The sequence below is a fragment of the Bufo gargarizans genome, chromosome 1 (genome assembly GCF_014858855.1).
Source record: "Bufo gargarizans isolate SCDJY-AF-19 chromosome 1, ASM1485885v1, whole genome shotgun sequence".
Lineage (NCBI taxonomy): Eukaryota > Metazoa > Chordata > Amphibia > Anura > Bufonidae > Bufo > Bufo gargarizans.
The window spans coordinates 736088873-736103513 of NC_058080.1; the positions used below are offsets into that span (position 1 = coordinate 736088873).

The window sequence follows — 14641 nt, forward strand, 5'->3', positions numbered from 1 at the left end:
ATTTACAAGGAGGGAAAACAGTCCACCTCTCTGAACAGTGTCTGGGAGGCTGTGGTTGCTGCTGCACGCAATGTTGATGGTGAACAAATCAAAACACTGACAGAATCCATGGATGGCGGCTTTTGAGTGTCCTTGCAAAGAAAGGTGGCTATATTGGTCACTGATTTGTTTTTGTTTTGTTTTTGAATGTCAGAAATGTATATTTGTGAATGTTGAGATGTTATATTGGTTTCACTGGTAAAAAGAAATAATTGAAATGGGTATATATTTGTTTTTTGTTAAGTTGCCTAATAATTATGCACAGTAATAGTCACCTGCACACACAGATATCCCCCTAAAATAGCTAAAACTAAAAACAAACTAAAAACTACTTCCAAAAATATTCAGCTTTGATATTAATGAGTTTTTTGGGTTCATTGAGAACATGGTTGTTGTTCAATAATAAAATTAATCCTCAAAAATACAACTTGCCTACTAATTCTGCACTCCCTGTATATGAGGGCTGTTCTTCCTGATCATAACTACCGATGGAGGTCACTCCAAGTATCAGTTCTGATGGATGATATTTCCTTTGAAGTAGGGCTGTCACGATACCAAAATTTAGATTTAATTTCGATACCATAAAAAAGTATTGTGATACTCGATACCGCGCAAAAAAAATAAAACGCCAAAAAAGCCGCATGCATTCCACATTTTATGGAACGTCCAGCCCATAGTACAACAGTCCAATCCTATTTTTTGGGGGGACAAGATGACAAAAAAATGGCGAATCTCGCATTTATTTATTCTCTATTAAGGCGTTCACCGCATAGGAGACTTTTTTTTTTATATTTTAAAGAGGACCTTTCACTAGTTTAAAAACGAACTATATCAGTGGGCAGAGCGGCGCCAAGGGGTCCCTCTGCACTTACTAGTATGTCTGGGCGCCGCTCCGTTCGCCCGGTATAGGCTCCGGTGTCTGCAGCTCCCTCTGTTGTACTGGGCGGAGTTTTTGTATTAGGGTTGTCCCTTGCTGCAGCGCTGGCCAATCGCAGCGCACAGCTCATAGCCTGGGACTCCTTTGAACCCCTCTATTGTGGTGACTAGGATCTCATACTCCCTGCTTCCCTGTGATCTGTACACACAGCAGCAGGGAGCTGACCATGGACGGCTTCAGTAGCGTCCTGGCTGCCATGGTAACCGATCGGAGTCCCGCAATTACACAGCTGGGGCTCCGATCAGAAGCTGCCACCGCCACAAATGAATAAAGAGGGCAGAGGGGATCCTAACTTTAATACTGGGGTGTGGGTGGAGGGCGCACTGCGCCACCAATTAAGATACAGTTAATACAGATACAGGTGGGTGTCAGCGGCAGAATCACATAGCTGGCACCCGACCTCTATGACGGGGAGCTGCGATCAGCGGCAGTTAACACCTCGGGTGCGGCACCTGCCTCCTGTATCTGTATTAAATGTTTAGTTATTTTCACTGGTGGCGCAGTGGCCACAGTCCCTCCCCTCCTCTGCCCCTCTCTCTCCTCTCATTGGTGCCGCAGTGGCAACAGTCCTGCCCCACTCTCCTCTTATTGTTGGCTCAGTGGCCACAGTCCCTCCCCTCCTCCGCCCCTCTCTCCTCTCATTGGTGGCGCAGTGGCCAGAGTCCCTCCGCCCCTCTCTCATCTCATTGGTGGCAGCGGCTCAGGGGGAGGGAGACACTGCTTCCTTCTCCCCTGTGCTGTTGAAGGAACATGGCGCTCGCTGAGAGCAGTACCTGCCATGTTCTGTGATACTAGGCGGTGCAGTAGTGCAGCCCAGTATCAGTAAAAGTCAAATCCGGTATCGAATTGATACGTTACAAAAGTATTGATTGGGTATCGATAATTCGATACCCGGTGCAACCCTACATTGAAGCTCAGCCATTGCCATGTTTCTCCCAGGCCCTCGTGGCAGGCACACTACAGACACTGCTGCTTGATGTTTCATCCCTGGTCGGGATGTGCAGGTACTTACCTCCACTTGGACTGTGAATGTTATCTGATGCCAAGTACGGGCCCTAGTAATAAAGCCTTTAACCAATACTTCTGGCCCCTGGTTAGTTTAGGACCAATAGAATGTTTGTCATAGAGGACATCTTGAGATGCTGACAGATGTGCATTCCTTAATCACCTCAACTTTACTCCACTCATACATGTTAAATGAGTATCGGAGCATTTCTTGCTCCGATGCTCTCCCCTGTCCTACCCTGCATCGCGCAGGGCAAGGGCTTGTACTTTGCTGCCAGTGACGTACTGGGCTTCACTATGGGTCTGCTAGACGGAGGCTTCTGCCTAGCATTGATCCCAGTGACATCACCGGCACAAATGGGCCGTCCATAGCGCTGCCCTAAGCTGTTTTAGAGCCTAGGGCAGCGCTGTAAGACCCCCATTTGTGCCAGGATCACTGCTAGGCGGAAGCCTCTGCCTAGAATAGTGAGGAAGTAAACCGCACAGACCTTGGGGAGCATTGGAGCAAGAAATGCTTCACTCATACATGGTCAATGAGTGAAGATGAGGTGATGTCCAGGTTCAACTCCGGAGAACCCCTTTGAGGAGTACAGATGGGGTTATGAACAGACTATTAATATTGACACTTTTACCTGTTACAGTTCACGGTGGGCTGCACATACTCTTTAGAGGGCGCCCATTAGAAAAATGGACAACTTGTGGCACAAACACTTGAATCTTCCAGAACTCCGTTTCTGCAGTCTGGACTGGTCAACGCGATCTTCACACTGACCACGGCGATTTCACACAGACAGACACAATAGTCAACGCTCAACCTTTATTTTTACAGGGGGAGAGGCACTCCTACTTCTTGTATCTTAGAGCTCCTCTTTAGTCAACCATTATCCCAACTGCTGTTCAGTGAACTGCTTTAGTTCCCTTTCATACAAGCGAGTTTTTCTCACCGGTGCAGCGCGTGACGTGAACGCATAGCACCCGCACTGAATCCTGAACCATTCATTTCAACGGGTCTGTCTACATGAGCGTTGTTTTTCACGCATCAGTTCTGCGCTGTAAAACGCACCATGTTCTATATTCTATATGACCCCATAGAAGTGAATGGGGCTTCAGTGAAAAAAGCATTGCATCCGCAAGCGAGTGCGGGTACGAAGTGTTTTTCACTGATGGTTGCTAGGAGATGTTGTTTGTAAACCTTCAGTTTTTTATCACATGCATGAAAAATGCATCAAAACGCACTGCACCCGCGCAGGAAAAACTGAACAACTGAACGCAATTGCAGAGAAAACTGACTGAACTTGCTTGCAAAATGGTGCGAGTTTCACTGAACGCACCCTGAACGCATCCGGACCGAGTCCGTCACATGAAAGAGGCCTTACAGGAACAGCTCCTTCAGGCATTATAGGCCTCACAGCAACCGACATTCTGATACCCACTGATCACCACCCACATATCCCCTACTATCCCCAGATAACTTTCTCTAGGTTTGAAGACTAGTAACACAAATCTCATTGACCCCCCAAAGACTGAGTTTTCTCACAGACCTCCCCCCATGACTCTTCCAAGGATTGACATTGACAGTACACTCAACCCACATGTCTTTATCAACAAAACACCACAAGCTGTCCCTTCTGATGACTGAAGATCCTCCAAACCCACTACTCTAAAGCATTGTCAGTCCCTTCCTATACTGTCTACTCCCTGATCTTCCCCAGGCCTCCCTAGACGATACCACAGTGGTACCTCTCTCCCATGGGTCACCAAAAGAATCGTAGGAGACCCACTGCATGACATTTTCACTGGCGTCTCATAACTCTTCTCCCATCCTTCAGCCTACACACTCTAAAGACTCGCACAAGTCCACTGGCCCCCATCCGCAAATACCCACATGATAGACAAGTCCAGGGCTAAAAGTTACATAACCCAACAACAGGTTCTTCAGGTCACCCACATGGTCTAACCACACCCTTCCCCTTTGGTGCCCAAAACCAAGCCCTGCATTGTGGTGCAGAGCTTCAGCCCCAGAATACACACTGGTTCAGAAGTGTCAAGCCTTTACTAGAACCACATTGATTTTGGGACCTCCTATTAACTGACAGCCAGAAGCCATTACTGAGGTCGGCTGCTAGGAAAGCACATAGTGGTGCATTTGATAACCTGCCACTCCATGTCACCCGAGTCGTCTAGGTGCACACACAGTGCAGTGCAAACCACATAACAGTGTACACAGCAGCTTATACATCATGACACAAACCCGTTCTGAGGCTTCCCTTTTTTAAGGCCCCTTCTTTGGAAACTGCTCAATTCTCCTGGCCTAGTTCATTCCCTCCTCCGTAACAGGAGGCCTCAGCCACACGTGGTCTCAGCCACACACTAACAGACTTCCTGCTAACAGCCTTTCACTCTCTGCATTGAAAACATATACACACTTACCCGAGCCTGTATGTATGGGGGATTCTGGAGAGATAATTGACGTCCAAGCGAGCATTTTCAGCTATTGAAGGTAGATGGACATATTTACAGGATGGGATTGTCATATGTCCAGCTAATTAGAATAGGATGCCTGCATAATACTTTCCAGGCATAGGGCATTTGGGTAGGTAACTATCCTGCTCTGCCTCTGCACAAACACTTTAACATCATGACTTTCTGGTCCTTGCCCGGTGGTTTACTGTTAGGTTGTGATCTGACCAACAATGGCTTATTCAGTTATAAGGAACCTGTCATGTTGAACACGGTGTCTGATCTACCATCATCCTGTTATAGGGCAGGAGATGCTGAGCAGATTAATATGTTGTTTTGTGGGAAAAGATTCAGTGTAACTTGTGTTTTATTCATAGAAATCTCTATTCTATACGTAGGAGTCCATTGGGTGGTCCTATCAGCTTCGGATAGTCTTCTCTGTATGCCCCATCATAGAGGGAAGGCTTGGTCACTGATAAGACCACCCCCTGGACTCCTAAGTGTAGATAGAGTAGAGATTCATATGAATACAAGTTTTACTGAATCCTCTTCAGTTAGTCTGCTCCTGCAGATCCCCCTAAAAGTCCCCTTTAATAATTGCATTTTGCTGCATACCGTGTAATTTTATCATTTTAACATTGTATTATTCTTGACAGATGAATGTTCCAGGAGCTCGGAGAGACATCTGATGCCTTCAGACATAAAAGCAGATGATTGTGGTGTCACACAAGATACATGTGAAGAACGTGTTATTGTCCCAGATAGACCCTCAGTCCTTCACAGTCATAACATATCATCTGATCCTATTAAATGGGTCCTACTGTCCGATTCGTCACAGAATGAGAAGCAGAGATGTGCTGGACATCAAATAAGTCACCTGGTGGAGAAGCAGTATTTATGTTCAGAATGTGACAAATGTTTTACTTCAAAGTCACATCTTGTTATACATCAGAGAATTCACACAGGAGGGAAACGATTTTTATGTTCAGAATGTGGAAAATGTGTTAATCTGAACTCCACTCTTGCTGAAGATGAAAGAATTGTCATAAGAGTGAAACGATTTCCATGTTCAGTATGTGGCAAATGTTTTACGTCAAAATCACAGCTTGTTAAACATGAGAGAACTCACACAGGAGAGAAGCCATTCTCATGTTCAGAATGTAAAAAATGTTTTTCTCTGAAATCACATCTTGTTATACATCAGAGACTTCACACAGGAGAGAGACCATATTCATGTCCAGAATGTGGGAAAGGCTTCACTCTTAAATTATCTCTTGTTGAACATCAGAGAATTCACATAGGAGAGAGGCCATTTTCATGTTCAGAATGTGGCAAATGTTTTACTCGGAAATCAGATCGTGCTAAACATCAGAGAATTCACACAGGAGAGAAGCCATATTCCTGTTCAGAATGTGGGAAATGTTTTACTAGGAAATCAGATCTTGTAAACCATCAGAGAATTCACACAGGGGAGAGGCCATTTTTATGTTCAGAATGTGGGAATTGTTTTACTGTGAAATCAGCTCTTCTTAAACATCAGAGACTTCACACGGGAGAAAAGCCGTTTTCATGTTCAGAATGTGGGAAATATTTTGCTCTCAAATCAAGTCTTTTTAAACATCTGAGAGTTCACACAGGGGAGAAGCCGTATTCATGTTCAGAATGTGACAAATGTTGTACCTCAAAATCAGATCTTGTTAAACATCAGAGAATTCACACACAGAGAAGCCATTTTCAGTGACCATACCTCCTGGTGCGAGTTCAGTTTCCACATATGGCTGCTTTCACACTGGCGTTTCTGGGTCTGCTTGTGAGATCCGTTTCAGGGCTCTCACAAGCGGCCCAAAACGGATCAGTTCAGCCCCAATGCATTCTGAATGGTTAAGGATCCGTTCAGAATGCATCAATTTGGCTGCGTTTGGTCTCCGTTGCGTTTATTAGACCGTCACTAAAACGCGTTTGGTGACCGTCTGACTATGCGGATCCGTCTAGACTTACAATGTAAGTCAATGGGGACAGATCCGTTTTCATTGACACAATATAGTGCAATTGAAAACAGATCTGTCCCCCATTGAATTTAAATGTAAGTCAAGACAGATCTGTTTTGACTTCGACTTTTTTTTTTTTATGAATAATGCAAACAAATCCGTTATTAATGGATACAAGCGTTTGCATTATTAGTGCGGATCCGTCTGTGCAGATACAAGACGGAGCCACACAAAACGCGAGTGTGAAAATAGCTTAAGGCTGCTTTCACATATGCGTCAAAGAAATCTCTGACAGGGATAGCTTGCCGGAGTTCTCCAGATCTAGCATAGCCATATAGTGGCGCATGCCCACTGGACTCGATTGACTATAATGGAATGCAGCGGGGATACCGACCCTCCCCAGCATATCACCAGGATCTAGCCGTACAAGAATTGCTGTCTGAATCCCAACATATACAGTATGTCGGGCAGCTGCCGGATCCGCTCTGCATCCCATTATAGTTAGTTGGGTCCAGAATTTCTGATGGGCATCTCTACTAGAACAGCCTTGCAGATTTCTTTGACGCAAGTGTGATACTAGCCTAAACGCGTTTCTGGGCTCGTATTGTTTCCTGCTCCACATTCTGTTATAGATGACTGGAGATAGAGCGGAGGAGAGGTAGCAGCTGATGATCTTGTCTTCCTCCTCAACAGTGTGGAGGTGGCCTGCCAACCAGAATGATGACTAGGAGAAGGAGGACAGTTTTGCTCGATTGCTTGCCACTTCACTTTTTCCACGTACGCAGGTGATGCCACCTTATGTTGGACAGCCATATTGCCTACATTTGTGCCTGAAATGCTGCCTCGGTGGAGCTTAATATTTACATTTGTAATTAACACCTATTTAACCTGATTTTGTGTATATGAAAAATAAATTGAGGCAAAATATCATCTTCCTTGGTGAATATTTACTGGAGGCTCAGTTATAGTTGGGATCATTCCCTTACATCTCACACGCCAGGCTTGATCTCCCTGCGCAGCAGTGAGATAAGCCTAATTTGTTAAGAGGCAGAAGGGTTTATTGACTGTCACCTGTGTACCTGGTCCTCCTTTGATTAGGTCAAATGTAGCTTCCTCCCCTCTCGTTCACACCTGATTGAACTTAAGTGGCATAAATTTAAGTCACTTGGTCTTACAAAACTTGGTCTTTTAAAAGCAACATCTTTTAAGTGTGACGCTTTAAGTGCACATATCGAATTATACGAGAAAGGAACCAAAGGTAACTAAAGATATAATCAATGTAAATAATGTTTCTGCTTCTCACAATCTTCAGCCCTATTCTCCTCCACTCCTTAAAATACCCCCAAACCCCTGCACCCAGCAAAGAACAATTTATCTCTCCCTCCATCTTACCCACCCATCTCACCTCCTCTTCAGATCTGTTTCTTAGCCTAAAAGCTTCTCTCTCCAAACACACACGACCTCCTCTTGCAGGAGCATTATAGAACGCTCGCACTATCTGCAACAAACTTTCATTCATTCATGACCTTTTCATCTCTCACAAACTTACTTGGTTTTACAGAAACATGGCTGACACCCTCTGACACTGCCTCCCCTGCTAAACTCTCTTATAGCGGATTTCATTTTACGCACACCTCCTACCCTGGCAGCAAACATGGTGGAGGAGTCGGTCTTCTCTTATCAGACAACTTCTCCTGCAGCCCAACTCCACTGCCACCCTCCATTATGCTCCCTTCATTTGAAGTACACTCTGTCTGTATCTACTCTCCCTCCAACATCCAAGTAGCTGTCATCTACCATCCTCCAAGCCCAGCCACCATCTTTCTTGGCCACATCAACACCTGGCTACTACACTTTCTTTCTGCTGACATCTCTACTATCATTATGGGTGACTTTAACATCCCCATCGACACTTGCCACTCAGCTGCCTCTAAGCTTCTGGCACTCTTTTCCTCCTTCGGCCTCTCGTAGTGGTCTTCCATTCCCACCCCCAGAGATGGTCACACACTGGATCTTATCTTTACCTGCCTGCTGTTTTTTTTTCCTACCAAATTTGCACACTGCAATGGTTTTGTTTATAATCACTGTGGAGAAAATTTCTTATACAGGAGATACCCACACAGAGCCACCACTGTCCGAGCCTACCTTAGATCTGACAGCAACAGTGGCATCACCTGTTCCCGAGCCAACTGTAATAGAAGCAGATCTGCCCTTGGCAGTTTTTTTTTAGATGTTTGGCATATATTGGCTCTGTTTTTTTATCACCCACCTCTCACCACACTGATTTGGTTCCCATGTCCTGCCCAACACACCGTTATCATCACCTTCATGATTGTCATCAGCCCTGCCACTTTTCTAATGGGCTCCTTGCAACTTTCCTGATTCTCTCCTCTGTATTTTGTGTGCCATCACTGTGGCTACCAGTGCCCCTACCACAACCACCATGGCTACAGGTGCCACTATTACCACCACCAACATGGCTTGGCAGTTCAAACATGAGGTCCTCAACCAGAACCTCCTCATCACAGTCCAACTGTTCTCACACAACTCATCAATAGGAAGACTATCTTGAGAATCTTCCATAGCACACAGGGTGTTGTTGGCTCTTCCTAGGAAAAAAGAAGTGATCGCTTACTGTGCGGACTGCAGACAATACTGTACTAATCTGTGCGGGAGAAGTGAGCGCTCACTGTGCGGACTGCAGACAATACCATACTAATCTGTGCGGGAGAAGTGAGCGCTTACTGTGCGGACTGCAGACAATACTATACTAATCTGTGCGGGAGAAGTGAGCGCTCACTGTGCGGACTGCAGACAATACTGTACTAATCTGTGCGGGAGAAGTGAGTGCTTACTGTGCGGACTGCAGACAATACTGTACTAATCTGTGCGCGAGAAGTGAGTGCTTACTGTGCGTACTGCAGACAATACTGTACTAATCTGTGCGGGAGAAGTGAGCGCTTACTGTGCGGACTGCAGACAATACTGTACTAATCTGTGCGGGAGAAGTGAGCTCTCACTGTGCGGACTGCAGACAATACTGTACTAATCTGTGCGGGAGAAGTGAGCGCTGACTGTGCGGACTGCAGACAATACTGTACTAATCTGTGCGGGAGAAGTGAGCGCTGACTGTGCGGACTGCAGACAATACTGTACGAATCTGTGTGGGAGAAGTAAGCGCTCACTGTGCAGACTGCAGACAATACCATACTAATCTGTGCGGGAGAAGTGAGCGCTCACTGTGCGGACTGCAGACAATACTGTACTAATCTGTGCGGGAGAAGTGAGCGCTCACTGTGCGGACTGCAGACAATACTGTACTGATCTGTGCATGAGAAGTGAGTGCTCACTGTGCGGACTGCAGACAATACCATACTAATCTGTGTGGGAGAAGTGAGCGCTCATTGTGCGGACTGCAGACAATACTGTACTGATCTGTGTGGGAGAAGTGAGCACTCACTGTCCGGACTGCAGACAATACTGTACTGATCTGTGCAGGAGAAGTGAGTGCTCACTGTGCAGACTGCACACAATACTGTACTGATCTGTGCGGGAGAAGTGAGCGCTCACTGTGCGGACTGCAGACAATACTGTACTAATCTGTGTGGGAGAAGTGAGCGCTCACTGTGCGGACTGCAGACAATACTATACTGATCTGTGCGGGAGAAGTGAGCGCTCGCTGTGCGGACTGCAAACAATACTGAACTAATCTGTGCGGGAGAAGTGAGCGCTCACTGTGCGGACTGCTTACAATACTGTACTAATCTGTGTTGGAGAAGTGAGCGCTCACTGTGCGGACTGCTTACAATACTGTACTAATCTGTGGGGGAGAAGTGAGCGCTCACTGTGCGGACTGCTTACAATACTGTACTAATCTGTGTGGGAGAAGTGAGCGCTCACTGTGCGGACTGCAGACAATACTGTACTGATCTGTGCGGGAGAAGTGAGCGCTCACTGTGCGGACTGCAGACAATACTGTACTGATCTGTGCGGGAAAAGTGAGCGCTCACTGTGCGGACTGCAGACAATACTGTACTGATCTGTGCGGGAGAAGTGAGCGTTCACTGTGTGGGGACTGCATACAATAGTGTACTGATCTGTGCGTGAGAAGTGAGTGCTCATTGTGCGGACTGCAGACAATACCGTACTAATCTGTGTGGGAGAAGTGAGCGCTCACTGTGTGGACTGCAGACAATAGTGTACTGATCTGTGCGTGAGAAGTGAGTGCTCACTGTGCGGACTGCAGACCATACTGTACTGATCTGTGTGGGAGAAGTGAGCGCTCATTGTGCGGACTGCAGACAATACTGTACTAATCTGTGTGGGAGAAGTGAGTGCTCACTGTGCGGACTGCAGACAATACTGTACTAATCTGTGTGGGAGAAGTGAGCTCTCACTGTCCGGACTGCAGACAATACTGTACTGATCTGTGCAGGAGAAGTGAGTGCTCACTGTGCGGACTGCAGACAATACTGTACTGATCTGTGCAGGAGAAATGAGCGCTCACTGTGCGGACTGCAGACAATACTGTACTGATCTGTGCAGGAGAAGTGAGTGCTCACTGTGCGGACTGCAGACAATACTGTACTGATCTGTGCGTGAGAAGTGAGCTCTCACTGTGTGGACTGCAGACAATACTATACTAATCTGTGCGTAAGAAGTGAACGCTCATTGTGTAGACTGCAGACAATACTGTACGAATCTGTGCGCGAGAAGTGAGCGCTCACTGTGTGGACTACAGACAATACTGTACTGTGTGCGGGAGAAGTGAGCGTTCACTATGCGGACTGCAGACAATACCATACTAATCTGTACTAGAGAAGTGAGCGCTCACTGTGTGGACTGCAGACAATACTGTACGAATCTGCGCGAGAAGTGAGCGCTCACTGTGCGGACTACAGACAATACTGTACTGTGTGCGGGAGAAGTGAGCGTTCACTATGCGGACTGCAGACAATACCATACGAATCTGTGCGGGAGAAGTGAGCGTTCACTGTGTAGACTGCAAACAATACTGTACTAATCTGTGCGGAAGAAGTGAGCGCTCACTGTGCGGACTGCAGACAATACTGTACGAATCTGTGCGCGAGAAGTGAGTGCTCACTGTGCAGACTGCACACAATACTGTACTGATCTGTGTGGGATAAGTGAGCGCTCACTGTGCAGACTGCAGACAATACCATACTAATCTGTACTAGAGAAGTGAGCGCTCACTGTGTGGACTGCAGAAAATACTGTACGAATCTGTGCGCGAGAAGTGAGCGCTCACTGTGCGGACTGCAGACAATACCATACTAATCTGTGCGGGAGAAGTGAGCGCTCACTGTGCGGACTACAGACAATACTGTACTGTGTGCGGGAGAAGTGAGCGTTCACTATGCGGACTGCAGACAATACCATACTAATCTGTACTAGAGAAGTGAGCGCTCACTGTGTGGACTGCAGAAAATACTGTACGAATCTGTGCGCGAGAAGTGAGCGCTCACTGTGCGGACTGCAGACAATACCATACTAATCTGTGCGGGAGAAGTGAGCGCTCACTGTGCGGACTGCAGACAATACTGTACTGATCTGTGCTGAAGAAGTGAGCGTTCACTGTGCGGACTGCAGACAATACTGTACTGATCTGTGTGGGATAAGTGAGCGCTCACTGTGCAGACTGCATACAATACTGTACTAATCTGTGCTGAAGAAGTGAGCGTTCACTGTGCGGACTGCAGACAATACTGTACTAATCTGTGCGTAAGAAGTGAGCTCTCACTGTGTGGACTGCAGACAATACTGTACGAATCTGTGCGCGAGAAGTGAGCGCTCACTGTGCGGACTACAGACAATACTGTACTGTGTGCGGGAGAAGTGAGCGTTCACTATGCGGACTGCAGACAATACCATACTAATCTGTGCGGGAGAAGTGAGCGCTCACTGTGCGGACTACAGACAATACTGTACTGTGTGCGGGAGAAGTGAGCGTTCACTATGCGGACTGCAGACAATACCATACTAATCTGTACTAGAGAAGTGAGCGCTCACTGTGTGGACTGCAGAAAATACTGTACGAATCTGTGCGCGAGAAGTGAGCGCTCACTGTGCGGACTGCAGACAATACCATACTAATCTGTGCGGGAGAAGTGAGCGCTCACTGTGCGGACTGCAGACAATACTGTACTGATCTGTGCTGAAGAAGTGAGCGCTCACTGTGCGGACTGCAGACAATACTGTACTGATCTGTGCGGGAGAAGTGAGTGTTCACTGTGCGGACTGCAGACAATACTGTACTGATCTGTGTGGGAGAAGTAAGCGCTCACTGTGCGGACTGCAGACAATACTGTACTAATCTGTGCCGGAGAAGTGAGCGCTCACTGTGCGGACTGCAGACAATACCATACTAATCTGTGCGGGACAAGTGATCTCTCACTGTGCGGACTGCAGACAATACTGTACTAATCTGTGCGGGAGAAGTGAGCGCTCACTGTGTGGACTGCAGACAATACTGTACTAATCTGTGCGGGAGAAGTGAGCGCTTACTGTGCGGACTGCAGACAATACTGTACTAATCTGTGTGGGAGAAGTGAGCGCTTACTGTGCGGACTGCAGACAATACTGTACTAATCTGTGTGGGAGAAGTGAGTGCTCATTGTGCGGACTGCAGACAATACTGTACTAATCTGTGTGGGAGAAGTGAGCGCTTACTGTGCGGACTGCAGACAATACTGTACTAATCTGTGCGGGAGAAGTGAGTGCTCACTGTGCGGACTGCAGACAATACTGTACTGATCTGTGCGTGAGAAGTGAGTGCTCACTGTGCGGACTGCAGACAATACTGTATGAATCTGTGCTGGAGAAGTGAGTGCTCACTGTGTAGACTGCAGACAATACTGTACTGATCTGTGCGTGAGAAGTGAGCGCTCACTGTGCGGACTGCAGACAATACTGTACTGTGTGCGGGAGAAGTGAGCGTTCACTATGCGGACTGCACACAATACTGTACGAATCTGTGCGGGAGAAGTGAGCGCTCATTGTGCGGACTGCAGACAATACTGTACTGATCTGTGCAGGAGCAGTGAGCGCTCACTGTGCGGACTGCAGACAATACTGTACTGATCTGTGCTGAAGAAGTGAGCGCTCACTGTGCGGACTGCAGACAATACTGTACGAATCTGTGCGGAAGAAGTGAGCGTTCACTATGCGGACTGCAGACAATACTGTACTAATCTGTGCGGAAGAAGTGAGCGCTCACTGTGTGGACTGCAGACAATACTGTACTAATCTGTGCGGAAGAAGTGAGCGTTCACTATGCGGACTGCAGACAATACTGTACTAATCTGTGCGGAAGAAGTGAGCGCTCACTGTGTGGACTGCAGACAATACTGTACTAATCTGTGCGCGAGAAGTGAACGCTCACTGTGCGGACTACAGACAATACTGTATTGTGTGCGGGAGAAGTGAGCGCTCACTGTGTGGACTGCAGACAATACTGTACTGATCTGTGTGGGAGAAGTGAGCGTTCACTATGCGGACTGCATACAATACCATACTGATCTGTGCGGGAGAAGTGAGCGTTCACTATGCGGACTGCATACAATACCATACTGATCTGTGCGGGAGAAGTGAACGCTCACTGTGTGGACTGCAGACAATACTGTACTAATCTGTGCTGAAGAAGTGAGCGTTCACTGTGCGGACTGCAGACAATACTGTACTAATCTGTGCGGGAGAAGTGAGCGCTCACTGTGCGGACTGCAGACAATACTGTACTGATCTGTGCGGGAGAAGTGAGCGCTCACTGTGCGGACTGCACACAATACTGTACTGATCTGTGCGGGAGAAGTGAGCGCTTACTGTTTGGACTGCAGACAGTACTGTACTGATCTGTGCAGGAGCAGTGAGTGCTCACTGTGCGGACTGCAGACAATACTGTACTGATCTGTGCGGGAGAAGTGAGCTCTCACTGTTTGGACTGCAGACAATACTGTACTAATCTGTGCAGGAGAAGTGAGCGCTCACTGTGCGGACTGCACACAATACTGTACTGATCTGTGCGGGAGAAGTGAGCGCTTACTGTTTGGACTGCAGACAATACTGTACTGATCTGTGCAGGAGCAGTGAGTGCTCACTGTGCGGACTGCAGACAATACTGTACTAATCTGTGCGGGAGAAGTGAGCGCTCACTGTGCGGACTGCAGACAATACTGTACGAATCTGTGCGGGAGAA

General features: G+C 47.2%; 1 protein-coding gene across 1 annotated transcript in view; it reads left to right on the forward strand.

Annotated features, from left to right (window-relative positions):
• LOC122924900 (gastrula zinc finger protein XlCGF57.1-like) overlaps window positions 1–6413 on the forward strand; it is a 43935-nt gene extending 37522 nt beyond the window's left edge. Inside the window, exon 7 of the mRNA XM_044276439.1 lies at window positions 5098–6413. Coding sequence (XP_044132374.1) covers window positions 5098–6182 — 1085 coding nt within the window. The 3' untranslated portion in view covers window positions 6183–6413. The remainder of the gene's footprint in view (window positions 1–5097) is intronic.
• Window positions 6414–14641: the final 8228 nt, after the last annotated feature.